Source organism: Fusarium oxysporum, genomic scaffold (assembly GCF_000149955.1).
Source record: "Fusarium oxysporum f. sp. lycopersici 4287 supercont2.48 genomic scaffold, whole genome shotgun sequence".
Classification (NCBI taxonomy): domain Eukaryota; kingdom Fungi; phylum Ascomycota; class Sordariomycetes; order Hypocreales; family Nectriaceae; genus Fusarium; species Fusarium oxysporum.
In genome coordinates, this window is record NW_017264850.1 from 66014 (window position 1) to 93434 (window position 27421).

At 47.5% G+C, this 27421-nt stretch overlaps 12 protein-coding genes across 12 annotated transcripts; 5 read left to right on the forward strand and 7 right to left on the reverse strand.

The window, feature by feature from the left end:
- Positions 1-117: 117 nt before the first annotated feature.
- On the reverse strand, positions 118-1467 carry FOXG_17366 (acyl-CoA dehydrogenase; the record flags this gene model as incomplete). Its single annotated transcript, XM_018397369.1, has 1 exon — positions 118-1467. The coding sequence occupies one exon, from the start codon at positions 1465-1467 to the stop codon at positions 118-120; it is 1350 nt and encodes a 449-aa protein (XP_018258346.1).
- Positions 1468-2108: 641 nt separating this feature from the next.
- Positions 2109-4976, reverse strand: FOXG_17367 (peroxisomal multifunctional beta-oxidation protein; the record flags this gene model as incomplete). The annotated part of the gene is made up of 3 exons (XM_018397370.1): positions 2109-3425; positions 3482-3890; positions 3952-4976. 3 exons carry the CDS (start codon positions 4974-4976, stop codon positions 2109-2111), a joined length of 2751 nt encoding a protein of 916 aa, XP_018258347.1.
- A 615-nt stretch (positions 4977-5591) lies between these two features.
- FOXG_17368 (uncharacterized protein) lies at positions 5592-6397 on the forward strand (the record flags this gene model as incomplete). Its single annotated transcript, XM_018397371.1, has 2 exons — positions 5592-5949; positions 6015-6397. 2 exons carry the CDS (start codon positions 5592-5594, stop codon positions 6395-6397), a joined length of 741 nt encoding a protein of 246 aa, XP_018258348.1.
- A 255-nt stretch (positions 6398-6652) lies between these two features.
- Positions 6653-7699, forward strand: FOXG_17369 (uncharacterized protein). The gene is made up of 2 exons (XM_018397372.1): positions 6653-6848; positions 6902-7699. The coding sequence occupies exons 1-2, from the start codon at positions 6686-6688 to the stop codon at positions 7597-7599; spliced, it is 861 nt and encodes a 286-aa protein (XP_018258349.1). The 5' UTR covers positions 6653-6685; the 3' UTR covers positions 7600-7699.
- Positions 7700-8502: 803 nt separating this feature from the next.
- Positions 8503-9899, reverse strand: FOXG_17370 (uncharacterized protein). Its single transcript, XM_018397373.1, has 2 exons — positions 8934-9899; positions 8503-8885 (listed from the first exon to the last, which is right to left on the reverse strand). The coding sequence occupies exons 1-2, from the start codon at positions 9787-9789 to the stop codon at positions 8668-8670; spliced, it is 1074 nt and encodes a 357-aa protein (XP_018258350.1). The 5' UTR covers positions 9790-9899; the 3' UTR covers positions 8503-8667.
- Positions 9900-10449: 550 nt separating this feature from the next.
- Positions 10450-13131, forward strand: FOXG_22796 (uncharacterized protein). Its single transcript, XM_018403210.1, has 8 exons — positions 10450-10895; positions 10998-11341; positions 11391-11438; positions 11488-11638; positions 11697-11962; positions 12021-12394; positions 12453-12697; positions 12750-13131. The coding sequence occupies exons 1-8, from the start codon at positions 10506-10508 to the stop codon at positions 13119-13121; spliced, it is 2190 nt and encodes a 729-aa protein (XP_018258351.1). The 5' UTR covers positions 10450-10505; the 3' UTR covers positions 13122-13131.
- Positions 13132-14523: 1392 nt separating this feature from the next.
- On the reverse strand, positions 14524-15377 carry FOXG_17373 (uncharacterized protein). Its single transcript, XM_018397374.1, has 3 exons — positions 15145-15377; positions 14776-15092; positions 14524-14720 (listed from the first exon to the last, which is right to left on the reverse strand). The coding sequence occupies exons 1-3, from the start codon at positions 15326-15328 to the stop codon at positions 14622-14624; spliced, it is 600 nt and encodes a 199-aa protein (XP_018258352.1). The 5' UTR covers positions 15329-15377; the 3' UTR covers positions 14524-14621.
- Positions 15378-15728: 351 nt separating this feature from the next.
- On the reverse strand, positions 15729-17791 carry FOXG_17374 (uncharacterized protein; the record flags this gene model as incomplete). Its single annotated transcript, XM_018397375.1, has 3 exons — positions 15729-16776; positions 16835-17083; positions 17161-17791. 3 exons carry the CDS (start codon positions 17789-17791, stop codon positions 15863-15865), a joined length of 1794 nt encoding a protein of 597 aa, XP_018258353.1. The 3' UTR covers positions 15729-15862.
- A 936-nt stretch (positions 17792-18727) lies between these two features.
- On the reverse strand, positions 18728-20649 carry FOXG_17375 (uncharacterized protein; the record flags this gene model as incomplete). Its single annotated transcript, XM_018397376.1, has 5 exons — positions 18728-18978; positions 19025-19805; positions 19860-19992; positions 20069-20444; positions 20544-20649. The coding sequence occupies 5 exons, from the start codon at positions 20647-20649 to the stop codon at positions 18728-18730; spliced, it is 1647 nt and encodes a 548-aa protein (XP_018258354.1).
- Positions 20650-21181: 532 nt separating this feature from the next.
- Positions 21182-23102, forward strand: FOXG_22797 (uncharacterized protein; the record flags this gene model as incomplete). The annotated part of the gene is made up of 4 exons (XM_018403211.1): positions 21182-21838; positions 21889-22585; positions 22632-22738; positions 22789-23102. 4 exons carry the CDS (start codon positions 21182-21184, stop codon positions 23023-23025), a joined length of 1698 nt encoding a protein of 565 aa, XP_018258355.1. The 3' UTR covers positions 23026-23102.
- A 288-nt stretch (positions 23103-23390) lies between these two features.
- On the forward strand, positions 23391-26482 carry FOXG_17376 (myo-inositol 2-dehydrogenase). The gene is made up of 2 exons (XM_018397377.1): positions 23391-23872; positions 23919-26482. Exon 2 carries the CDS (start codon positions 23967-23969, stop codon positions 24657-24659), a length of 693 nt encoding a protein of 230 aa, XP_018258356.1. The 5' UTR covers positions 23391-23872; positions 23919-23966; the 3' UTR covers positions 24660-26482.
- On the reverse strand, positions 24600-26491 carry FOXG_17377 (uncharacterized protein). Its single transcript, XM_018397378.1, has one exon. The coding sequence runs from the start codon at positions 26058-26060 to the stop codon at positions 24756-24758; it is 1305 nt and encodes a 434-aa protein (XP_018258357.1). The 5' UTR covers positions 26061-26491; the 3' UTR covers positions 24600-24755.
- Positions 26492-27421: the final 930 nt, after the last annotated feature.

The window sequence follows — 27421 nt, forward strand, 5'->3', positions numbered from 1 at the left end:
CGTCTTACTCTTGGATGGCGCTGACTAACTGGATAAAACTTACTTTAAACGAACTATGATAGCTACCCACAGTAGTGTACGCAGTACTCAGACTGATTTTTAGTGCCTCTGGACATGTCACAACTTGGTCCTTTCCGCCTTCTCACCAGTGTTCTTATATCCAAACAAGTAAGCCGCAATCTTGCGCATCTGAACCTCTTCGCTCCCTTCTGTGATTCTATATCGTCTAAAGTGACGCCAGATGTGCTCAAAAGGATAATGCCTCGAGTAACCATCTCCGCCATGGATCTGCATCGCGCGATCCGCTGCCTCGCAAGCCAATCGATTTGCGTAGTAGTTGCACATACCAATCTTATGTCCTAACCTCTTCTCTATAGCAACCCAGGGCGCTTTGCCATCTTGTTTTGCTTGCGCCGTTACGTCATCCATCTCCACTGCAGTGCGCAAGATGAGGAGCCTCAGCATCTCTTCCTGGGTTGAGAGTTCGACGAGGGGCCATTGGATGGCTTGGTTGATGGAGAGAGGCTTTCCGAAGACATTGCGGTTATTGGCGTATTCGACACTCTTTTGGATGCAGTATCGGGCGGCTCCGCAGCTAGACGCAGCTTGTCTGATTCTGTTTTCGTGCGTGAAGGTCTGGGCAATGGCTAGGCCGTTGTCGCGAGGGCCGAGGATGGCTGATGCTGAAACCAGGACATCTTTGAAAAGAACCGTTGCATGATCGGTTGGCATGTTGAGAGTCCACTCATACGATGCAACTGTGACGCCAGGGGAGTTCCGAGGTACTAGGAAAGCCGTGATACCGCTGGCATCTCCGACTTTTCCAGATGTTCTAGCAAAGACCACACAGTAGTTTGCATGGTGCATTCCCGTCTGCCATTTCTTGTTTCCATTAATTCTGTAGCCCTCTTCTCCTGACGAAAGAGTGACAGCTTTCGCTGTTGTCTCCATATGTGTTGCATCTGACCCATGGTTGATCTCCGTTAACCCGAAAGTAGCTCGTATTTGTCCATTGATGCTAGCAGGAATCAGATCTTGCTTCTGTTTCTCAGTCCCGTAGTGATAGATCAAAATGACAAATGGCATGTTTCCGACGATACTGTGCTCGCTCTGTAAGTCGTTGGCCAAGCTCACACCGCCGCCATACTCAGGATGGGAGGACAGATGGTACCGAGTAGCGCACATGTACAGGTTCATTGATGCTTCTCCTGATCCACCAAACTCCCGAGGAGATGAAAAACGGTAGAAGCCTGCCGTATCAGCAAGCCTTTTTGTGTGTTGTAGCAAGCGCTCCCATTCTTCTGTCGGCAGGCCTTGGTTATGCCATTGAGTTCGTGAAGCTTCCCGGCGGTAGTCAAAGAATCTGTCATTGTCGTCCCTCTTTTGCAAAGGTAGAATGGTTTCATGGATAAAGGAATCAAGGCGAGACAAGAAGCTCTGTATATGCAGTGGTAGTTCAAAATTCATCTCGTCAGGAAGTTGAGGATAATAGAATCTGTAATGATATGTAAATAATGTTGATAACGCCCAATTCTGATATTGAGATATTGTTTATTGTTTTTTATAGGGATATATCCAGCCGTTCAAAATAAAGAAGCAATGAATCCAGGATGGTTTGTCTTGTAGACGATAGTTCGCCGGGCAAAGGGTTAGTAAACGTAGATGACAGAGCGGTCTAACCTTGCAACCTTGCCTCGGCTTTCTCGGCATGCGGCCTACATGGTGCTTCTTCAACGACAGCGAGTGCAATTAACCAGGTAAATCGCCTCTACAGTAAGTTTCTTGTTTTGGTCACCGGAATTACAAAAAGCTTGCCGATATTAGCCAGAGTAGGGATAGAAGCCACCGGCACACGACTGGGGAACTCTACCAGGATTGGATTCTGGATATAATTTTAATTAAGATAGTACTTTTATGCAATGAATCGATCTAAATGCATGCGTGTCTATCTTGGCTAAGTCGAGGTAAGGCGCGCATTGCAAGCATTAGCTATGTGGTCTATTCACTCAAAACAACACTCGGCAAGATAATCGAGGTTTACTTATTCTATCTTCGTCTTCTGATAAGGGCAAAGACGCTTTACCAAGCTAACATGCCATCCAAACTGGCTACAAGTGAGTCTTGGCCAGACCACGCAGAACCGCAACTCCCCCAGCAAGACAAACCTTGCCAGTCTCCTTGACCTCGGTCTCAAAAATAACATTCTTACCCTGAAGCCACATTTTGGTCTTGAGCGATTGCCCAGGCTCTATGGTGCCCGCGAACCGAACCTTGATACTGAAAATGGGGCCGTAACTCGAAACGACATGCTTAGTAGCGATACCAAATGAGCAAAGCCCGTGGAGAATGGGTGTTTCGAACCCTCCTGCGGCGCTGGCAGTCGGATCTATGTGCAGCGGGTTTCTGTCTCCGTTCAGGCGGTATAAAGCTGCTTGACCGCGCGTTGTCTTCTCTTCTACCACTTGATCAGGCTCGCCCTCGGGAATGGCATGTACAGCTGTGCCCTTGTTTCTATCGCTCCTGGTGGAGGTACCGCCGAAGCCACCAGCACCACGTAGGAAAAGAGTCAGCTCATTGTAGAATATTTTCTCCCCGGTAGTCTTGTCGCAAGTTGTAGTGCCGATAATTGCTACCGCAGCTTTGCCCTTATCCAGAATATCGATGAGTTTGCTCTCAGATACAAATGTCCCTACAGTGGGGATGGGAAACCTGTGGATCTCAAGGTAATGCTCCCCGTGTAGCAGTCTCTTGTAGGAGAAGTTCGGCACCAGATCCTTAAGATCGAACGGTCTGGCTGCGGTCGTGCCTGGAATGACACCAAAAGATGGGATGACCTCAAAGTCGGGGTGCTTTTCGAATACCCAGGGAAGCTGTGATATGCTGGCTCCAATGGATAAGTTATACAGTATAATGTCTTTGTCAACAAAGCTCATTTCAGTTGGCTGAGTCTTCGCATTCTTTGCCTTTTCAATAGCCTTGAGCCAGCGCTGGCTCCCTGACGAGGACTTGTCCAATCTAGCAATGTTTGCCATAATCCGTTGGCGAGTATCCGCAGCATTAGTAGGGGTAGACGTCTTTCCAGGAGTGAATGAGACTATGTCTCTCCATCTCTCAAGTAGAAACTCCGGAGTAAGGGGACTGTGGACTGGGAAGTCGTAGCCATCTGATCGTTGATATCTCGTCACTGCCTGCCAACCACAACCAGCCTCGAAGATCGTGCCGCTGGCGTCACTAGGAACCTTGTCGGATGAAAGGAGCAGCACCATCGCCGCTACATATTCCGGCTTGCGAGATCTTACTACCTCTTCTGGGAGCACTCCCTTCGTAAGGTTGGTACCGGCTGATGGCGAGATGCAATTAACCACAATATTGTTCTTTCGACCCTCTATGGCCAAGGCTCTGGAGAAGCCTACAATTGCTGTTTTCTAATCCGGTGTAAGTAAATGCTCATGATAAAGCAATGTAAAATGGTTCAACTTACTGCTGCGGCATAGTTTGCCTGCCCGTAATTCCCGTAGGTTCCGCTCGTACTCGTTGTGTTCACGATGCGGCCGTACTTCTGCTTAACCATGTAGGGATATGCTGCTCGCGCACACTTGTAGGTTGCTCGCAGATGGATATTGTTCACATCGTCCCACATCTTGTCCGTCATATTTTGGAAGGCTTTGTCTCTTAGTATACCCGCGTTGTTGATCAATATGTCGATCCTCCCAAAGGCACGGATCGCAGTATCGATAACAGCGTCACCGTCTTCTACCGAGTGATTGTCCGGAACAGCCACTCCGCCCAGCGATTTGATTTCGTTGACAACGCTCTGTGGGTCTTTCCAGTCATTAACAACAATAGATGCTCCGAGTTTGGCTAGTCCAATGCAATAAGCTCTACCGAGTCTACCAGAGAACGGATTTTAGTAAGTGATTCCTTGTCATGAATTATGAGATAGTGGCTTACCCAGCACCTCCACCTGTCACAACAGCTACTCTTCCATCAAATCGTACCTCGTCCTGCTGTCTATTAGGCGGAAGGTTCTGTGCGTGCTTCAGAAGCTCGACTAAGTTGGCGGTAGTGGTAGGATAGTCGGGGTTTGTGAAGTCGTTGATTTCATCCCATTTCCCAAGCACAGCCCCTGGTGTCAATGTCTCATCGCACCTGAGAATGGCTCCTTTCGATCTCTCCCATCGAATCTTCGAAACGTGTCCTGCACCGACCTCGAAAATGGAACCATTCTCGGATGTGTTGCTTTGGTGACTAAGGACCGCGACCAGTGGCACTACCCATTCTGGTGTCAGATGTTGAAGTAGGTCCGGTGGCATCACGGTGGCTGTCATGCGACTAGCAGCCACCGGAGCAATGATGTTTGTCAAGATATTGTATTTCAACCCTTCCTTGGCCAGAGTCTCGCCGAGACCAATCATCCCGGACTTTGCAGCAGCATAGTTGCACTGACCGAAGTTGCCGTACAGCCCAGCAGCCGATGAGGTCAATATGACTCTTCCAAACTTCTGTTTGCGGAAGTGAATCCATGCAGCCTGTGTCGTCTTATACAGACCTCTCATGTGAACTGCCTGGACCGAGTCCCAATCGGCATCTGTCATGTTTTTGAAGCTCACATCACGCAGAATTCCAGCGTTATTGATGAGAATATCAATACGGCCAAAGGAGGAAATCGCCGTTTGAACTATAGCGGCACCGTCCTCGACCGAGTGATGATCTGCTACCGCTTTACCGCCCTCGGCAACAATCTCGCTGACAACTCCATCTGCGCTCTGTGTTTTATGGAGGTTAGCAGCAAAACGTGCCAAGAGAGTCAAAGTGCCTCTTGCCTTAGAACCCTGTCCGACACCTCTCAAAGATGTTCCAAGGTCATTGACTACGACACTGGCGCCTCTGGCAGCGAAGAATTTGGCGTAGGCTTTGCCCAGCCCAGAGCCAGCCCCAGTAACGACCACCACCTGTCCATCGTACCGGAGATTCATTTTCAAAACCGAAGAGATTCCAAGGATTGTAGGTAGTTGTAAGAGAGAACTAAAGTAAGTTGAATTTAACCAAGACAAATTGCCAGATGGTATTGAGACTTTAGATCAAACTGGCCCTTACCATGAGCGATTGTCATTACCCTGTTGTTTTATTAGCCGAGGCTCCCACGCATATGTGAGCCTTCCCAAGTAATACAAATGAACTGGGTGCGCTATTTCCGAAGCACTTCGTCAATTTTGCGTATTTGTTGCGATGAATGTGCCTTGGCCCGAGGAATGCAAGCCCGCACAGCGAACCTTGGCAGCGGTGGTGATTGTTAAACATTCGGAGGATATATAGGGTGTACACATTTAATCGAAGTAGACCATTGTGTGCTTATGTCTCACCCCAGAACAAATACTGCAAGCTCCTTCAACCATCTGACACTCTGTATATTTGTACATGTCGTACTTCCCCTGCCATTTGCATAAGCAATGTGCTTCTATCCTGTAATAAGGACAATCTCACCCTATACTACGATACCGCCATTTACCATCGACCCTGCAATCTCTCCATTTCATACGGAGCGACATCACTATAAAAACACGGAAAGTCTCTGATCAACCTCTCTCGTCATGGCTTTGGAAGGAAAAGTCATAGCAATCACTGGAGGCGCCCAGGGCATTGGCTTAGCAACTGCGAGGCTCATCGCGAGCAGAGGCGCCAGTGTCAGCATTCTCGATAACAACCCAACGACACTTGAAGCTGTAGAGGAGGAGTTTGTCACGAACAAGTGGCCAATTCACACATTTACAGCAGACATTAGACAAGCTGACAAGGTTGATTCTTGGATTGAGAATGCTGTGAAGAAGTTTGGTCGTCTTGATGGCGCGGTTAATGCGGCGGGAACTGTTGGCAAGTTTCATGGTCAGAAGCAAATAGCGCTGTTGGATGATGAAGATTGGAACCTCGTTATGGGTATCAACGTCAATGGTGAGTGATCTTCCAGCCAGTACCTATCAACCACTTAGCTGCTGGGCTAATTGATGGATTAATAGGAATGATGCACTCTCTCCGTGCCCAGCTCCGGCATATTCAATCTGGTGGAAGCATTGTAAACATCGCTTCCAACCTAGGCTCAAAGGGTGCTCCAGGTTGTGCGCCGTATGCAACGTCTAAGCACGCAGTCATCGGGCTGAGCATGAGCGCCGCCCATGACTATGGATCGCAGGGTATAAGAATTAATGTCGTGTCTCCTGGTGGAACCCAAGGGCCATTGATGAGAAGTGTAGTTGGTGACAACCCACCTCCGCCTCCCTCGGTCTTAGGAAAGTATGGACAGCCTGAAGAGGTAGCCTTTCAGATAGCCTGGCTTCTGGGACCGGAAAGCACTCATAGCTCGGGCAGTATTTTCCGCGTTGATGGTGGAGAGTTTTGTTAATGATATTAAATACAGATCTGCGGTTGTACAGGGTCTTACTACACCTTATGCACTTCTTTTTGAACATAAAATATTATTTTGTATTTTATCTTCTGTGATTTCTAGTAGACAACTCGGCTTCCGCGGGTTCAAGATGTGGAACGGGGCCAGTGAAATAGGCGGACTTGGCAAGCCACTTTTAGTTTGTAGTTGTCCCGATCCCGACTCCGCAGCAAGAAGTCCGCAAAATGAACTGATAACCTGACCAATACTTATAAAATATAAAATACCAGTCACAGTAGCCTAAATATGCGGTATATCGTTCATATAACTCATTTTTTATCTCATTATACACTCACTCAAGCACAGCATCACATCATGGCGGTTAAAGCGGCATTCATCGGAGCGTGCGGCGCTACTTTGCGGCATGTGCTAGCTTGGACATTACTTGATGGTCATAAAGCAGCCGCTCGTAAGTTTAAGGTAACCATACCCTCAGTGTCTAAGCTAATTCGCCATATATAGTTGTTCGTGATCACTCAAAACTAAAAAAGATTCTCTTGGATCTCGGTGTATCCGAAAAGGTCCAACAGTCACAACTCATCGTTGTCGAAGGATCATCCCGCGATGTCTCCACAGTCCGCAATCTTCTTCTCAATGACCCTGAGATTATTTTCAGTGGCATCACAAGCACTTGGAAACTCCGATTTAACCCTTTTCACCCGATTGCTATGGATGATGCCAGTATCACCGGTGACTCTGCTGCTGCGGTGATGCAAGCTTTAAAAGATCTTGTTTCTACAAACAGTATCACAAATCTACCCATCTACGCTCCAATCTCATCGACTGGACATGGCTCTCGTCGGGATCAACCACGTAGCCTCATGCCGCTCTACTGGTGGTTGTTGAAAGAGGCTCAGGCCGACACTGCGGTTCTCGAGCGTGTTACTCGTGAGGCGGCGACGCAGAAGCAATCTTGTCTTGGTGGATATGTGATGCTTCGACCTCCATTGCTGACAGATGGGGAGATGAAAGGGACGAAAGAAGTGCGCGCTGGGTGGATTTGGGAAGACGATATCTTTCGGAAGAGTGATGAGCAAGAAACTAGCGTCAAGGTAGGATATACTATCAGCAGGATGGATCTGGCAAGATGGATGTTTGAAGAGCTCATCCAAGGAGATTTCCGGAGTTGGAATGGAAAATGCGTAAACCTGACATACTAGAACATCTCGTTTTGTCTTTCAGTTGTGTTAACTATTACCTGTATCTAATTTAATATCCATAACTTGATCTGAATCTGCCAACTGTACCGAAAGCAAACACAGACCCCTGCCTTGTTTCTGTTTGTACGATCTACTATCTTCTGGAAAACTCTCGTAATGGAGACATACTCTAACAAACTTAGGAGCTAGAAATAGGCTTTTAGCTACCAGCTTTAGGTCATTGAAATGTTGCAATTGATTTTTCGCTCCTGCTTTCTTTCTTACATTATTATCTCAGTGTTGCGGCCCCACTTGGCGCCCTTGCCGCTTTGTGCCACTTCTATAAAAACCACGAACATTCATTTGTCCTTATTATACTCCCTCTCTTCCAAACTTTTCTGCCTCTCACCCCACCCCTTGTCGCCATCACCCCTCCCCCTGCTTATTGCTCCAGCTACACAGCTAATTGCCTTTGATACTTCTAGATCGCATGCGACATCGACCCTAAAGGACCCGAGAAACACAGCGACAGAAGAAGAGACCTTGTCATTCTTGATCATCATGATGATGACGAACCCATCGAGGCAGCTTGCATCTGCACAAATAGGAGCTTTGATGTCGCTGGCATAATAGGGCTTTACGCAAGTTGTATGGCACAAAACAGCAAGGACACAGAGGGTAAGAATTTCATGGAAAGACAGATTGTGATATGTTTACTGACAATTATTGAAACAGATATTAATAAGATCATATCGCAATGCTCCTTATTATAAACCTCGTATGTGCATGCAGCTGCATCTGTTGTCTCCGGTATCGAGGTCAAGGCAATGAAGCCAGCTGCAACAGTGACTTCCGGGGCTATATCTACTACGGCTGCGGCTTCTGCTACGGAAACAGCGGGTAACAGCGCAGGAAAGATGACGGGATCTATCATGGCGGTTACTTGGGTCAATTTGATGTTGTTATTCGTCCTGTAAATAAAGAAACCCTACAATGTCTATGAAACATGCATGAAGAAGGATCGCAGCTGTCTTACCACCATATACCCCAGCATACGACTGAACCCAGATGCAAGAATTGCTATGAATGCTATTCGTCAGCAAATCCAACATGGGAAAAACCACGTTTCGGGGTATTAAGTGGGATTTTGTTGGTAGGCAGTGCTTTGACTCCCTCAGTGATTTTCGCAACGGGATCATCAATCTGGACTTTCTTGACAGCTTCCATGAGCTGCTGGAAACGACGCAATTCCGTCATTCTCTGAGACTCGGAATCGTACTTGATGCTCTGGAATTCGAGTTCTTCATCTTGATATGAAATTAGCGCTAGAACATCCCATAATGCGATGCACATACCAGTGAAAATGGAGTGGAAAGCATTCGCAATCACCTCATCATCGGAGGGTCCGCTTCGCAAACAAAGTAACATAATAGCGAAAGGAACAACAAATTTATCTCCTACGCATGATTGGGCCAGGAAAATGGTATTTCGTATTCTTTGTTTATCGACAGAATTGTTTTGGAGAATGCTCCCTCGAAGGTTGCTTGTGGCTTCTGCCCAGGAACTCCAATTCTGTGGTTGGTTCAGTGCAGGACAAATGCTCGTGAAAAGGCCGCCATCAATAAGCTGCTGCATTGATATCTGAACGCAATTGTCTTTGATATCCAGTCGTCCCTGACTGAGGTATTCGCCGAAGTAAAACTGGCCTTTTCTCAGGTTATGTAGCCTTCTAAGATCCGGTTTATCATCTAGCCATTCCAAGGCATCAAGATCGCGAAGGAATACCTGCTTTGGGAAGTCTCGGGTATCAATCATTATTATCTTGATATCTGAGAGTTTTGGTCTAGGCCCACCTTTCTTCTCAGGGTCTGTCTGGTGACGATAAAAACCATATTGAAGAAGGAAAAGGAGGGAGCTGGACCAGGACATGAGATTACAAGGACTTCGGCCAGGATAACAGCAATGCCATTTCAGATGAGCTTTCAACCTAGCGGCGGCCTTCAAAGATGAAAGCTGTAAGAGGTCTGTGCCACAGGGTGAGCCCGAATTGTGTTTTGTGCTTAAGTGATTGGGAGAGGCTGGAGACTCGACACAGTCAGAGCTTCTATAGCCGTTTGAACCAGGAAAATGGAGACGGAAAAGGTAAGTTGGAGTCTTGTCAAATGAGAATAGGTTCTCTTGATTTGCTTGAGGTTGGAAGACTTGATGCATGTTGCAGGGGCTAGCAAGTGAGGAATGTGAAAGAATTCAAAGTAGTGAATTAGAGCTGAAGAATTCGGCTGTGGCAAGAATTATGTTTGCTGTAGAAGTTCCACGAAGCGTGAGACCACGACGAGGTTATGGCGTTGAGTAGGACTTTATATACACCCGGCACTCTATATCAGGCTGATGGCGCGGTGGTCTTGGCAATACAGAACCAACAAGACGACATTTGTAAGTGGAAAAATGTCGAAAGTAGCTTAGATTATGTCAGATAACAAGTTGCTGATAGGTTTAGCAGATATGCGATCATTAAGACACAGAGATAATTATGCTGTTGATCAACATACGCATAATGCTCAAGCACTGGTGGGAAACGGCTAGGCAGTGAGAACTACGGTAAACTCTGCTACTAGCAAGCAGGAGGCCTGGAACGATGCCTGATCGCAAATTCAAGATTGAATGGTGGCTGTGTCTCGAAATATGCCTGTCCATCTGCGTGACCAATCAGGATCGGTGGCCATAGGCTGCATGAGGCCTCTAGGCGGGCTGTGAATTGAGAATCTCTGTTTTAACGATATCCAATTAATCCCTGTTTATGTAATAGAACACATCATGCATGATTGGCATAACGAGGTTAGGACCAACAGCTTTAAAAATGAGGCTGAGCTGATAAACACAACACGAAGCAACCGAAGGCAAATCAATCATCGACATACTACGTGAAAATGTCTTTTGGATATGCCGTGGGTGACGTTATCGCTATCCTAGGCCTCTTTGAGCGCATTGCTATCGAGCTGCGCAACTACAAGGACGCCCCGATGCATTTTCAACGGCTTTGTGCCGAACTGGATCTTGTGCGGAGCACCCTAAAGCACGTCTTGATTTTGGAACCTGAGTCCCCTGCGGAGCGTCAGACGTTGGAAAAAGTCAGGGCGATCATCATGCATTGCAGGCAGCCCCTGCAGTCCATGGCTGAGAAGATGCGAGCAAAAGAAAGCAGCTTGGGCCACTTCAAAACTACCAGGAGCCTAAGCAGTATCGGAACCAGGCTTCATTGGTCCATGATAGCGCAAGGCGATGTGGAAGAATTGAGGAAAACTATCATGTCTCAGATGGTTTGATGGAAGTGGTTCAGAAGACTCTGGAGATGAAAAATCGTTCATGCCAAGATTCTTCGGTGTTAAGGAGACTAACAGAATGCGAGGAATCGTATCGAGCACATCGCATTACAGTCTCGTAATATTGGGACCAGCCAGTCATTGATGGTTGAGAAACATGCAAATGCCATAGCAGGACACGCATCGAACATCCTGACCATAACATCGAGAACACAGGGTGCAATCGACGCACTGGCAGTTGATGCAGGTACTAATGCCGAAGCACAGTCCAAGCAAGCCATTATGATTAATAAGAATTTGAATGCTATTGAGAAGACAATGCTTGGCCTCGCGCGGAAAACTGAGAACACCACAGCAATGGTTCGTCGCCAAGCGGCTTTCTTAAGTCGCCACGCCAAGATTCTATTTCGTCTTATGCAAGACCTGAAAGAGCTTTTTAAGCTGTGCGCAATCCTTTGAAAATTCAGTCTCTATCAGCTAACGGATTCCCAGTCTGACCAGATGCTCAAAAGAAATGCTTCAAGCCATTAGCAGAAACACGCAAGTGTTCTTGACATAAACATTATTGAGCCTACTGACAACATTACAGGTACATGCTTCTTGATATCACCGCGCAACTAAAACACATCATACGAGCTATTGAGGCAATACCACTGCATCTCACTCTTGATATAGTTCGACTAGATGATGCACATGGGGAGAGCTGGGCCTTACCGCTACAGGCATGTACAACTTGGGAAGTAAGCAGCAGTTATCTCGGAGTCTCATTGGAGAGGAAGATAGTTAACAGCGATACAGTCTTTCAACGACATGCTCCAATTCGTAGTCTATGCCAACAACAGACCCGGAGCAGATTATATTACTCACAACCTATTCGACGTGTCGAATGCTAAGACTGGAAAACATGTCGATCAGAATACTTGGACAATGTCTGTAAAACCTGGCTTTCACGTCGAGCAAGCCATAGTTGTTAAAAGTGCCCGCTCACTGGAAAGCTGCACGCATTCAGACTGCCCAGGGACATTTACGGAGCAAGTCTTGCAGCATGAGAACCGGAAGGTCTGGTGAGTTTACAGCAAGTATTTCCTGTTTTAAATGCGTTATTAACAATTATTTCAATAGCACTCTATGTGGTCGATGGGCTGCAACAACCTTTACGTCAACACCGCTGATAAAGTTATACAACGATGTCAAGTCTCACTTACATCCTCGTACTTATTCCAGAATGCCCCGGAGAACGAAGACGGAATTAGGGCCTCAAATACCCTCCATAATTTCGAAAGAAAAAACACAAACCTTTCGTAGGGTCAGATACCTCCAACCGATGGAGCCTATACAGAATATGGACGATGCTCATCGTCTATTGAGTGAAACCCCAACTCACCCCATGGCAAACGCCTTCATTGGACTTGAAATTCTTCGAACAGCAGAAGAAAGATTTGTGGATAATTCAGTTCAAAATGCAAGAGAACACTTAGAAATCGCCGTTAAATCAGGTGAGAATGATCTACCATTCCTCAGCTTCAGCTGAATCATGATACTAAGTCCCCTCAGATAGTTCCATTGCCGAAAATTGGTACTTCTTGGGTCGGGCATGTCTTAAGCTGCAGGACTACAGAAGAGCTTATGAATGTCTTGTAAACGCCATATATATCGAACCCAATTGTCCTTCTTTCTGGATAACAGTTGCTATAATGTACTTCAGTATAAAACAGTACCAAGATTCATATGACAGTTTAGCCCGCACTCTCAGCCTTAATATTCATCTCTTCGAACCTTGGTATAACCTCGGCGTCTTGGTAAGTTTCCTTACTCTTGATTTTATCAACACTTCTGTAACCAAGCACGCAGTATGACCTCTGCACCAACCAACACGATGATGCTGTAAAAGCATTTATCAAGTGCCTGGAACGGGCTCCGGGGTTGCTGAACGTTCAGGCACGAGTCGACGCTCAAAAGGCCTATATTGAAGACGATGACCTCAAGCTTTTCAATGATAGCTTAATCGAAGAAATGATTGAAACGCCATTAAGCGACCAGTACTACAAGGTTCATACCATGCCTGCCTCAGATGATCACTTTACTCTGGATCCTATTCGGCAGGATACTTGGGAAGTTAATAACGCAGGTAAAGACAGTCTAAGTGATGATGATTACAGTGATTGGGAGGAATCGAGCGAAGATAACATGATTGCAGCCGACTTCTCACAGAGAATGGCTTAGACGCGCAGGACTATATGCTATGGCCTCATGCTTTGTGTATCCGGTAGTTTTGAACAAGAGAAATTGATACAATGGGTGATATCCGTTAGTGACTTTGTTGAGCTACGAATTAATTAGTGACTGAATCTCAATATGTGCCTTGGCAGCTGGACGCATAGAAAGCCCCAGGTTACTATAATTGGTCTCTTGGGATCCGAGGGGCGCAGATAGCGCGGGCATGTGTCAGTGTTCCATATTTTGCTAGCAGCTAACCTGAATCTTTTTCAAAAGCTGACTTGACCAACTAGGGACAGTTGGAAGCAGACTTAAACAAATGCAGTGAGCTGAAAGCAAGCATCGTCGGTCCCGTTGACGACCACTACAGGTTCCGAGGACACTACAACTACTGTGATCAGCGAGGCACCTACAACTACCCTTGCTGAAGTATCTACCTCTGCCACCCTCACCGTAGATGAAGGTACTACTATCAAGCTGCTCACCACGGTCGTCGAGGAGTCTATAACTACTTCGGTTGCTGAGGCCACCACAACTTCATTCCCCCCAATAATAACAAAACGTGTTACCTTTCGTACCGACAATGACGAGACCCTGGAGACCTGGCTTCAAACCTACAATACAAACAACCACCTAACCAGCGACAAATCCATCGCCTTGGGCCATGCCACCTTTGGTCTCGAGCCCGGTACTTCCTGTCTCTCTGCCACGTTCCCCAATGGATCGCAGCTCTTCGCTCAGATTTCCTTCCACAATTCCAACAAATACACTTTCATCTTCACAACCAAGAAGAACGTCGACAATCTTTCTTGGTATGATTTTATTGCCTACAGCGAGAGCGCTGACGGGTACCTCGACTGTGAATCTGGAACGAGCCATACGCCTATTTATTGATACTATTCCGATGATGTCAAGCTCTATTACATGGAGGGCAGCCCTACACTCTTTGACTACCCAAGTGTGAAGTTCAAATTCGTGATTGGAGACGCGTAACTTCTTGAGTTTGCTCGTAAGAATAGCTTGAAGCTGTCGATAGATTGTTGCCATCTATGAACACTTGGACTGCCATCAATTTCGACGGGGTATGTACTTGCTGGTATGGCTCTATTTGTACTTGGAAAGACTCTTATTAAAAGTATATAATCTTAGATATGATTAATATACTCAATCCTGCCCCCATATTCAGTTGGTATACTTTCAATATCTATCGACGGGTGTCAAGGTCGAAAGAGCACTATCAGCTCGTTTATCGCCGAATTAGGCACCTAAAACCGTAATACTCAGCTTTGTTGTATTATAAAAGGGCTGATTAGAAGAAGGTGGCATAAGGCCCGGAGATGTTCGCATTGTAATCAACTTGGTGACATGGCAGTTCACTAGCTCAAGATGTTGGATATTCTACAAGAGAGGGTAATATAATAGTTAATACATCCTATCTATTTTATAGTGTTTTGTCTTGAACAGACTAATCTTAACTCTTCTTACTAAGAAAATTAATGGCTAGGCCTACTCCAGCTTAACCATAGTGCTCTTAATCTGACCAAGGGCTTTGTATGCTGCATACGCCTCTGCAGCCTGCGGCTTTCCATAAGCTGCCCTAGCTTCCTACAGTGTTTGATTAGCATTGTAATCTTTCCGTTTACCCTTGAGTAGAACTTACCTCGAGGCTGTCCCATCCGATCATACCTAAGCCAACAGAAGGGCCATCTCCAACGCTGACGCCTCCCCAAGTCTCCTTTCCAAGTGCTGAGGCAAGATCCGCCCAGGCTTTGCGCAGCTCAACGCGTTTCTCTGGGTTGTTGAGAAGGACGGTTGTAAACTGAGTGAACGCCTTGGGTGAGGCATTGGCAGGGAAATCGGGGACCTCGAACTTGCCAGCTACAGGTTCGCCTCCCACGCGCTCTTTATATCTTGCCTTGTGCTCCTGGGACCATGCAGAAGACTGGAAACTTTCGAAATCTTCAACAGTATTGAAAGCTGTTCACGTTCAGCATCAATGCAAGCTTTTAAGTCTTCCTTCTGTACTTACCCAAGGTCTGGACAAACTTGAAGCCGGTGAAAGCAGCGCCGTCTTCTGCTACAACGGGTCCTGCTGACACTCCAGCGACACCAGGCTGAGACTTAAGGTCCTCCTTCAGAGTGGGCCAAGCTCCGAGAAAGCGCTCCTGGCTCTCAGAAGGGATCTCTGGGACGGTGATAACGAAGATAGGCATTGTTGCTGGGATTAGAGGCCAAGGTAAGTTTTAATTGTGTGTGATAATCTTGAACATTGACTAACTGTCTAACAAGGCCGGGAATTGATGGTTTTTATAGCTTTCCAAGCGGTGAGCTCTATATATGTGTCGGATTCCGGAGCATTGTTAAACACCGCCTCGGGATCAGACTATGCTTAATCGCACCACGCTTATCCTGTACTCTGTACTAAATATAGGTAAACTTTTATATCGTGGTTCCTGCATTAACTATCCCTTTTTCTAGTGGTAATTATGTGTGCCAAATACAAGCCAACCTTGTTTTGCCAAGCCGTGGCGTATTAGCGAAACAGTTCGCTTTCGCTCTCGGTGTCATTGAAGACCCCGAAAATAGCTGAATCTACGTATACGCGTATGTAAACTGAAGAATAATAAATTTTATACATCCTTTACCGGATGCAAGAGTTCCGTGATTATTATTATTAACACATGTAATTACTACAACCGCCTTTTCATAAATAACTCAAACTACTAAGAAAACAAGTCAACGCTTTACTAGGAATAAGCCAGCCAGCCATGCCAAGCATTCCTGATCCGCTCTGCCTTTGATACAGAGATATACGCCGAATTGGCAAGTCTATCTTGTAGTTCCTTGAACTTGGCTGTAGGAGCCCCCTTGTCGAAAAGAATATCCAATTCCAAATATGATAGCTTCTTTGTTTCAGGAAGCCGAAAATAGCACCATATAAGACAAAGGAAAGACGTGGCAGCATACACCAGACAAGACCTACCACCCAGGTCCCATGCAGTCGGGTTCAAAAGCTGCGGTGCGACAATGTTATTGATGATAGTGAAGAAGTTGTACACGATTCTTGCGAGGGCAATGGTCTTGACCCGAAGCCTTGTTGACGGTATCTCGGCCACGATTACATAGCAAGCCGGGCCAATGGACATATTGTAAGTAAAGGTCATCAGGATAATAAGGGACCCAAGAACCCAGTTCAGCGATGAGTGGTTGGCCAGGATAATGGACAGGATGCCGCCTGTGGTGAGAATCAGCAATGCAGCCACCAAGCCTGCTAGGTAGAGCCTCCGCCTTCCGATCATCGATAGTAGTACCCAGGATATCATGCCGCCCAAGATGCCGAGGCCATACATTCCCGTAGCTAGAGTGAATGACTTGGAGGATTCGAAGCCTGCTTGTTCCAGAAAGTATGGGGCATACCCGGTCAAGGTGGCACCACATAGGGCTTGGCAGGACCAGGTCATACAGCACACTTCGGTCCTGCGGCGGTTGCAGCCTTTGAAAAGATCCAGAAAGCTCGCGCCACCGTATCCGAGTTGCTTCTCTGTTGAATCAACGTGCTGCATAATGGCGATTGTATCTTCGATGTCGATGTGCTTGTTGCTCGTGAGTCTCTGCAGTGAATGTCGAGCTTCTGATAGTCTCTCATGTCGGATTAACCACCCTAGAGGTGCCAAATAAGTAAAAGTCCAGATAGATACTTCGAGTAGGAAGGGTCTTACAAGGACTTTCAGGGGCGAAATAAATAACAAACAACAGTGGGACCGCCCATGCCCATTGCAGGGCAAAGGGTAGGCGATACGACCAATCTGACGTGTTCTTGATAAGCGCTCGCAGTATTCCAGTGCCCATGAGCTGGCCAATAAGCCAGCACATATTGACATTGCTGAGGATGGCGGCTCGAATAACTGATGGCACTACTTCAGCAGCATAGGTCGCTGCCAAAGTTTGGATGACGCCCCATGACAAGCCTTGAGAACTATCCGTCAGTCTCTGCGATAATTGTGTAGACATAGTGCATCAGGTTGATAGGCGGCGATAAGCTTACCACAGAGAGCTTGGGATGCAAGTAGCAGTGCGATATTGTGAGCGAAGAAAGCTGGGAATACTGCAAGACACATCCACACTAGCGCGACAATCATCATCTTGCGGTATCCAATCGCATATGAGATGTAACCATGGGCAAGAAGGCCTATAATCTCGCAACCCACGGCAGCATTCTGGAGCCCCATTTGCCACAGTGGCGATATCTCATAGTCTCGTCTCCCATCGGAGCCGGCCTCTGACAGCCTGGGTTCTCCGTACCGGCGTCTAAAGGACGGAAAGGCAAGGAAGCCAGAGATGAGGGATTTATCATAAGCCTCCATGACGACGGTAAGGAAGAGAAGAAAAGACCACATGATCGCCTTGGGGAAGTTCCGGCAGCATCCAAGCAGAGTCATCTCTTTCTCGCTTGCCAGGCCGCGATGGATACGTGCGCCGACACCGCCCGAGCTTGTTGATCGGCGAGGGAGCCATATTGGATTGTCAAGGGTGTCAGCGTAGACATGTGAGGTCTGACGCGCAAGGTCTTCTGAGGGGTTGTCGTCGACAACTGACTCATGAGAAACAACTGTCTTGGAGGTCATGGATATGAGCACGACCTCATCCTTGCTGGAATTGGCATTTGACCCAAACATTGTTTCATAGAACCGAAGAGTGGGGTACAAAAAGACAAAGATGCATCAGGGACAAGCATTTGACGTTGATCACATACTGGAAAATGCATGGTGTTATATAAGTCGTCCCAACCTTGGCAGGATTTGACTTTAGGCCTGATACAGCCATTACTGGAAGCCACAACTGGTTTCCCCAGACTCATTTCCCCAGATTTCCCCTGACCTTTGCAGGAATTAGACAACGGCTGAGGGTCATATGGCTGGGGGAAATCGAGGTGAGACGGTTGATTGGGACGCTACTTGTCCGTGATCTCCTTGATGGCGTTTTGGGAGACTCCAGCTGAAATACCAACTTGGTTTGGTGCCGTTCCTTTTAGGTATAGTTCCTCAAACTAACAGGAAAATGGTTGTCAGTGGCTGGTTTATCGGTCCGATAACTTATTCTGTGTCCAGGGTAGGACTCCTTCAGTATCTCGTAACAAACTAATAATTAACCCAATTACCTCCGTTGTAATCAATAATCAAGGGCTTGTCATAGATTGCATCAGAGGGTCTGATCCTTTGGCCCGATCAGGACCATCTTTGTATATATGTCGACTTTGGCTCTGAAACCTTGACGGTGGAGGCCATATCCCTTGTTGGATGGTGAAAGATACGCTCAGACAACGCAGCCACTACGAACCAGTGCCCCCTGCGCTAGTCGGGTGATGGATGACATGAGAAAAATAGTTTGGTGTTAGTATGGAATGGGCACCTCGGAATTGAATGGTTGCACTTCTAAACGGAATTATGCCTGGCCAAATCTAGTCTCGAAACGGCAGTATTGTCTTCCAGAAACCATGCCTGGCTTCTACAGCCCCCTCACACGGCTGATTACATCCGTCATCAAGACAACTCTCAAAGGACTGTGAAATTTAGATTTGGAAACTATCGAAGCCATTGCCTAAATCTTTACCCTCAACGGCTCAGTCGCTCAGAGTAGACCTCCGCAAGGATACGATCCTTCTCGGCAATATCTGCCACTCCAGTCCGGTCCTTAAAGACGCTATCCATTTCTTCAAGAGACTTTCCATTAGTCTCAGGCACACTGAACCAGACCCAGACAAAGGACAGAAGACAGAACACAGCAAAGAAGACATAGGCGCCGAAGCCTGTTTCGCGGACAAGAGGTGGCGTAATGAGCCCAATGATGAAGTTATTAATCCAGTCTAACGAGGTTAATGGCTTGACGCTTGATAGAATTGATAAGCTTACTTGAACAAGTGGAGATCGCCACACCCTTTGCTCTGAGAGACGACGGAAAGACTTCCGCTGGCATGGCCCAGGGAACAGGTCCCCAAGAAGCACCAAAGGCAAGCATGTAGAAGAGAAGGAAGGCGACACTTGTCCAGCCCTCGGCAGTATGACTAGGCCAGTCGTCGGAGAACCTGCCTACCAGGACAGCAATAATGAGATGCGGAACAAACATCAGGAAGCTGCCCCAGAGGAGGATGCCTCGGCGACCGAAACGATCCATGGTCCATAAACTTGATAGAACACCAATCAACTGCGTCACGTTGAGGACGCCCGACATGATGAGTTGCATGTCAAAGTCGAGGCCCATAGTGCCGAACAGTGTTGGTGAATAATAGATCAGGGCGTTGATGCCAGTGAACTGTTGGAAGAACATGAGGCCGGCACCAACAAGAGTTCGACGCCTGCAGCCAGACTTGAAGCAATCTCCCCAGCTCACAAGCTCAAGTCGAATCTTTCCCACAACATCCGTTCTTTGAGTGAGATTAGGGTGTCGTTCGCGGAGAACACTTGCTTGGAATCGGGCTTCGGCAATAATGTCCATCCATTCGCGTTGGACTCGGGAATCGGACTCGGGAAGAGCGCGTAGCTTGGCGAGATTGGACAAGGCTTCCTCTTCGCGATCTTTGGAAGCTAGCCATCGAGGAGAGTATGGTAGGAAAATAGCACCAAAGCCCAATAGGAGACCAGGGAGAATTTGGAGGAGGAATGGTAGTTGCCAGGACCAGTGGCTGGGGATCCCCTGCAAGAGTAGATATTAGCGCTAAGTTTTGCGCGAGTAAAGAAGATGGTTTACCTTTGTCCCGTAAGTTATCCAGAAAGCAACAACAATGCCGATAACAATAGACAGCTCTTCGAAGACTAACAACGCACCCCGTATTTCGGGTGGGGAGATCTCTGCGATGTAGAGCGGCACCACCATGGAGAGTCTAACAGATTTGAATGGTTAATGTCAAGGAACATAGAGTGTTCACATGAATGAACAAAATAAAAGGCTGAACTCACTGTCCAATACCAATGCCACCGATAAAGCGTCCTACAACCAGCATGGCATAGTTGATAGCAGCGGTCTGAAGAGTAGATCCAATCGTAAATACCACAACAGCAACCATCAGCGAACGCTTTCTGGATATCCAGTCAGAGATCCAACCCTGGTTGATGGCACCTATGAATGCCCCGAGCGTGATCATGGCGGTCATGAGGCCCTTCTTGAAGCCTGCGCCAGGAGCATCATCAGAGACTTCGGGGAATCGATCGAGAAAATGATCCATGACAAGGGTCACGGAAATGACGCCTTGATCATAGCCAAAGAGGAGGCCACCGATAGCCGAAAAGGCTGCGCAGGCTGCGACGTAGGGAGACGAGAAGAGGCCGCGGAACCCTAGTTTGTCAGCTTGTCACAGGTGATATGGTTACAACGTATGCCGAGGACAGTTCTCGCTAACGTGTTAAGGCCAATAGGGGGGGAATAATATCATACCGGAAGGACCATATGGCTCCAGAGAAGTGTTCATGCCAGCGTGCTCCTCTGTAATAGCACCACACTCGTCAAGCTTGTCCTTGACGGGATCGAGTTGCTTATCCATTTTGAGGGTGTTATAAGTAGATCCTGAATGTAGATGAGCATGAATAATATCTCTGGTGACTTTCCAGGCAGAGAACCTGATCTATTATAGTTAAAATCTCGGTCTACTCAGCGACTTACCAACGACAATAGATAACCAATGAATGGAGGCGGGTTACTTTCGTTATCGACATGGATTAAACACGGGGTAGTTTGCGGGGAAGCGCGAGTCAGGTCTGTAGAGTTTTGGGGTAACAGTGGGATAAGTCTTCTTCCAAGAAACATCGGGCAATGGCCCGTCCCAGGACCCATTAGCTTGGGGGGTTAAGCCTGTTCAGGTTAGAGTGTCGGGCCTTTTCACCTTCAAACGCAAAAACGGAGCATAGCCCCGACTCTTCGGCCTTTTTTGCCCTTGGAGCAATGTCATAATCGGGGCAACCTGCCCCTCAAGATAATTTGCACCAGACAACAACGGCAAAATTCGATCTGAGAGAAAATGAGCACAGCTACTGCATGTCTTGTAAGTGAAATGGGATATCGGTAACCATGCCGAGATGCCACTTGCCACTCTGACGATCATTAGGCCTGCAAGAGACAGCATCTCAAATGCGTCTGGGGTCCACAAATTGCTGGAGAAAGTACACAGACATGCCTTCGATGCGCTTCGATGGGCAAGGTTTGCGCCACAGCGCCTGTTTTTCGTTTCAAGCACTCAACTACGTATGCCCGCTCCCTGGCTGTTAGGTATCATTGCGATGATTAGAAGGCTGAGATCCACCGCAGGTCGTCCCCAAATCAAGTTTGGGTCCCTTGTTCAAGAAGATGTAAGTGATCCCTATCCACGCAGGCTTCAACTTACGAGCTTCCAAGTGCAATTCGTGGATGAGACGCCTGATGTTGAAGGTTATTATCTATCGGACTCGGAAAGCCTAAGCCAATGGCAGCATACCCATGGTAACACGCTTCATTCTCATAATGACCAACTTACGAATTTTGGGTCTGTTGCCTCTCCAACGCCTCACACGCCAGCAGTTGCGATGTGTGGAGGGGATGGAGCCATTGCAGTAAGCAAAGACGGTTCTCGCAATTATGGGCCAATTCCACGCAGTTCGACATTGGGACTGGCCAACGTAGAATCGGTACCCTACCCCTTGACGGAGAACCATGAAGTAAGATTGATGCAATATTATTTGACCTACATGTGCACATGGGTACGCCTCCTATTCTCTATTCGAGTCAATGGGTAACTGATCTATCGCAGTTCGATCTCTGCGATTCCAGCCGCCACTTTGCCAACATTGTCCCCCCTCGAGCAGCATCTTGCCCGACTCTCCTGAATGCTATCTTTGCCCTGTCCTCCAGACATCTCAGCCTAAACGCGCAATATGACCCCTACGCCTCTGATCGGTACCATCAAGCATGTCTCAAGCACTTGACAACAATCTCAAACGACTCCTCTGCTCTCAACGATGACAATCTGCTAGCAGCGACTATCCTTCTTCGAACTCTCGAAGAACTCGACGTTCCCCTTATCGGCACCGATCACGAAGGTCACCTGTTAGGAATACAGCTATTCATGAACACTTGTGACTCTACAACAACGCCTAGTAGCCTCCGCTTAGCCTCCTTCTGGATTGGCATGAGACAAGAGGTAACGATGAGCTTCGCGAGCCAAAGGCCTGTCAAGATCAGGCTCGACCATGGATTCATGGATCGGTCTCTCTCTGAAGCCGACGATGATACATGGGCAAATCGCATCATTGTCCATAGTGCAGATGTTATAAACTACTGTTTTGGAAATAACGGTCCAAACAGACACCACTACCAAGAACTAGTTGACTATGATCAAGCTTGGCTACGAGCTCGGCCAGTGTCATGGCTGCCTATTGCCTATAGTGCTTCGGACGAGAGCTTGGGCGAAGCCTTTCCACATATCATTTATTTAAACCACGCTGTTGGTATGTTGGAGGATTTACTTCGAGAAAATCTGCTAACAGGCAGCAGTCATCGGCCAAGTGCATAGCATATTTGCTCGTATTCTCCTCATGTGCCATGATGATCGGGTACCACGAATTGGACCAGCTGCTCAGCTAGCTCGGAAGCAGATTGACGTAGGTTGAGATATACGTCTGATCATGACAATGTATTCTGACCGGTTCAGGACGATATCCGAACCCAAGTCCGAGAGCTTTGCGGAATAGCTCTCTCGAACCCCTCCACAAGACCCGCCACGTTTACGGCCTGCATGGGGGTGACGGCATGTGGAGATCGATTTACCGAGAGACGGGACCAGGAAGCGTTATTGGATGTGTTGATGTTGACCCAGAATACCCATTCCTGGCCCACTGCTTCAGCACAGGACCATTTGAAGAAAGCATGGGGCTGGGTGGATTTATGATCCATTCAACCTTGGAAAAATACTGGTATTATAGCTTCAGTCAATTTTATCCGGTAGAATAGTCTTTAACACAATGGTTGAAGGCTTGGCAAATCAAAAGACTTAGACATCTGTTAATTTTAATACTCCATAATGGGAACGCAATCGATCCTCAAGATCTGTCATGTACGATGTACGCTGTAGTATAACGGGTCTGAAACTGTGGAGCTTTGTTCGGAATGTTTAGCCGCAGTCTTTGTGTCGGGGCAAATTACCCCGAACCAGCATGGAACTCAAGGCCAAAGCCTCCGAATGCTCTACTCCACCATCTTCTTTCGCGTCGAGCCAGTCCTTTTCCCTAGCATAAAAGTCCAAGACGAGATAATACAGCTTTTTCCATCAACATGGAGACACTAAATCGACTGCCAGGGTTTGTATAATAAATAAGAAAGCCAGGTCCCCAGCATCCTACTTCTTACCCTTCATTCACCTCTTTCACTTTCTTCACTGCTTCTCCAACCTCACCAGTCTTGATACAATGGCACCTCGCAAGCTCCAAGTTGGAGTCGCTGGTCTCGGACGAATGGGCAAGCGACATGCCCTTAATTTCCATCAGAATGTCCCTCGAGCTGTTCTTGTCGCTGTCACCAGCCCTGATGCTGCCGAGAGGGAATGGGGCTGCCGAGAACCTCGCTCCTGATGGGGTAGCTATCTACGAGAACTACTCTGACATGATAGCTCACGTCGGTTTGGATGCTGTTTGTGTCGCCTCTGCCACTGCGGTGCATGCTGAACAGACCAATGCGGCTATTGCGGCGGGCAAGCACGTCTTGTGCGAGAAGCCCCTTTGGCACAACCCGTCGAGATTGTGAGTGCTTCTATGTGACATGCTTCGCATTGTGCTAATAGTTCAGTCTCAATCTGTTGTTGACGCCGCTCCGACCCCTCCCGATCTCAAAGTAATGTGTGGTTTTTCCCGCCGTTTCGATGCTTCATACCGCGACGCGTACGAGAAAACAAAGTCAGGCTTGATTGGCCGCCCATCTGTTCTTAGAAGCCAGACTTGCGATGTGCTAGATCCTTCAGGCTTTTTTGTCGCATATGCTCAGTTCTCTGGTGGCATATTCGTTGATTGCAGTATTCATGATATTGACCTGGCCCTATGGTTCTTCGGTCAAGAGTCCAAAGTTCGATCAGTCCACGCTGTTGGAATTACTGCTGTGGAACCGGATCTTCGACAGTATGATGATAGGGATAACGCCGTTGGTATTGTCGAATTCTACGATGGTCGCATTGCGTATCTGTATGCCTCACGCATGATGGCTGCTGGTCAAGAGGATACGACAGAGATCATCGGAACAAAGGGCAAGTTGTCTGTGAACTTGATTCCGGTTGAGAACCACGTTCGAATCTACGGACAAGAAGGCATCAGGCATGAGCTTCCTCAAAACTATTGGGGACGATTCCAAGCAGCATTCACAAGAGAGGCTATCGAGTTTACCGAATGCGTGCTAGATGACAAGTCTGTGCCTGTTGAACTAGAATCAGCAGTAACAGCAGTACGTATTGGCGCGGCTTTGCAGCGTTCTATGATCATGGGGAATAAAATTCATTTTGACGAGGGTGGTAACGAGGTCAATAGAGCTCAATTATAATACAGTGGCTTTAGAGCAACCTCGCCAAGCCAGTGTTGTAAATAGAATATCCTAGTTACAGGGGAACAATGTCTAATATTGCTATTGCTGTTTCTACTACAGCTTTGATACATACTTACCACGAGTAACTTCAAACCTAGGATCACCCATGACAAACTGGCAAGTAGCCATCTGACTCATAAGCCGGTCGCTTCTCAACCGTTCCATCACAACAGCTTCTCCTGCAAACATAACCTCCACATCACCATTATTCCAGCGAGGCAAGAGTGTAATCTCCCCATGGGGCGGAATCCTCCCAAGATAAGGCTCTCTAAAGGCCTCACAAGTACCGAGCTCGGGACCCCAACTCGACAGCATAGCTGCACTTGCTCGTGTATGATCCGTGACAAGTGCATCGATGGGTCCTTTGGGTATCAGACCTGGATTGACAGGATGTGAATGGGCTATCTCGAGCATGTCCCGAAACGTCTCCCCACTCCAAGTGCTATTGCTGTTGCGAATTGCCATTGCTGCTTGGGCCAGAGTCTTGGGGTCAGGCGAGATAAAGTCGCTGGTGTTCACAGACACGGGGAACAAATCCACACAGGCTGGCATGTAGTTGTTGGGTAAAGGGGGCGTTAACCGACGACGGATGTTTCCAGCAAAGACTATCTTGCTAGTCTCAGGTAGAGGATCAGGACCTGATAAACCAGGAGCATATTTGGCTGCGAAGAATCGGTTCCACGCGAAAGCAGTCAAGCAGTCCGTAGACGACACTTTTGAGCCGCCAGGCAAGACCTCTTGGATCATGTGCTGAAGCTGCTTTATTGAGGGCTGCGAAAAGGTCCAGACAGAACAAGACAGTGTGCGGAGTTCATCTTCAGTAAACCTCACGAGATCGTCATTGGTCAGACGTGCCTTTGTGAAGAGGTTTGACACTTTCTCCGCGACATCTTCCGGGCGTCGAGGGTCGAGCATGTCGAGGTGGGGAAGCTTCGCCGCACGAGCTGCCAGCTTGTCAAGGTCCTCCTCGATACCCACCGCAGGTGCCAAGAGGGAGCGATCCATCAAGTCCGACGATATCTGCTGGGGGAGTGGAGGTACAGGTTGACCGTTAAGTCTGGCAGTCGCTATCGCACTCGTGTTCTGTGACCAAGACCTGAGGAAGTCCATAAACTGTACGAGGTCACCAATCACATGCGTGATGGACATGGTCAAGACTATACCGCCTTTAACGACATTAAACTGAGGTGCAATTATAGGATCGCCGTCTTGAACGTAGGGGAAGTCTTGTGGTCGGAGCTTGCTAAGGCCATCTTCTTCGCCATCCCCGAAAGGCCACCCGTTATCCTTGACGCTCTTGGTAAGAAGGAACATCTGAATCGTGACAATGGTCTCGATACCAGAAGTTTGTGCCGGCATGCGGTGCTTCTCGAGTCTCAATGGCGCATCGTCCAGTTTCGTCCTTTCTGATAATGCCAGAGAGGTGCGGATGCTCGTATATACATCGGGAGAGGCCTTTCTTGCAGTCCTCGTAGAGCTGTCGGGCGTCGGCTCCTGGTTTTAGAGGAAAGAAATGTGTAGGCGAAGGATACACTGAAGCAGTGAGATTATCGAGAGCTGAGCACTTCACGGTGGATGGCTGTATGGGTCCCGCTGGTTCGACCCATGAGTCGGACATGGTTGGTTCGTCGTTTCTGTTTCCAGCCATAATTGAGTAGGATGGCTTCTCCTCTCGTAAAGCGATAAGAGGCGGCCATCACATACTGGCTCTCATTTTGTACGCTGTCAGGCAAACACGTGAAAGAAATTGCGCTTCTCCCTTCAATGCTGCTATGATATCAACTTCACTTTGACCTCCGTTTCAGCTTTATTATAACTACACCCTTTTTATTTTCGCAATCTAAACTCAACACAGTAAGACCGCGAAAATGCTGAACATACGATAAATGGTAGATCATCTACCCTTTAGTGTATTTTGTGTTACAGTTGCAAGCTTCGGAATGAATTTAAACCCTGCACAGCTGTGGCTCGGACCGCTCTTTTGTCACATTCCAATGTCGAATCATGTCTAAGCGATATCGCCTATCAGGTTAAACAGATGTAACATGCGCTTGGACCAAAGGTCCCGATCATACATCTCCCTTCGTATAAGGATCTGCAGTCAGGGAGGATACTACGCATAAGCTTTATCGGAATGTGTCAGATAAAGACTCAAGTGCCTGTGCAGCATATCGTCCCAATCATGTGTTGGTCAAAGCGTAAATACGAAATCACTCGGATTCTCGCGAGTCTGGGTATCTAGACTGGAGGAATGTATATACTTACAATCTCGGCATCTGGAGAGTCTAATGCATCAGATTCTCATATTGCTTTATCTATTATCTGCCTGGGATATCTTTGAGACTTTTCTAAATTAATTGATCTTGCGCATCCGCACTTTTCAAGCTTGGACATTACCAAAGCAGCATCTTCGATATGTCCAGTGCCATACCATTTATTCCATCCCCCTGCTTCACTTCTACTACCATTCAACCACAGCTAAACACGCATGGAAAGATAGTCAAACTGTCAGCAATCGACCAGATCGCTCCAAGAGACTACATTTCATCATGCCTGTTTTTTCCTGTGTCACAGAATTCGGATAAGAGACATATCTTTCATCTATTCGAGCGGGCTCTAGTCAACACGATCAGTGACATCCCGGAACTTGCATGTTCTGTGCGACGGCCCATCGCAAACGACCGGGAAGAGGTTGAGCTTCTATTCGATAGGAAGCAGGG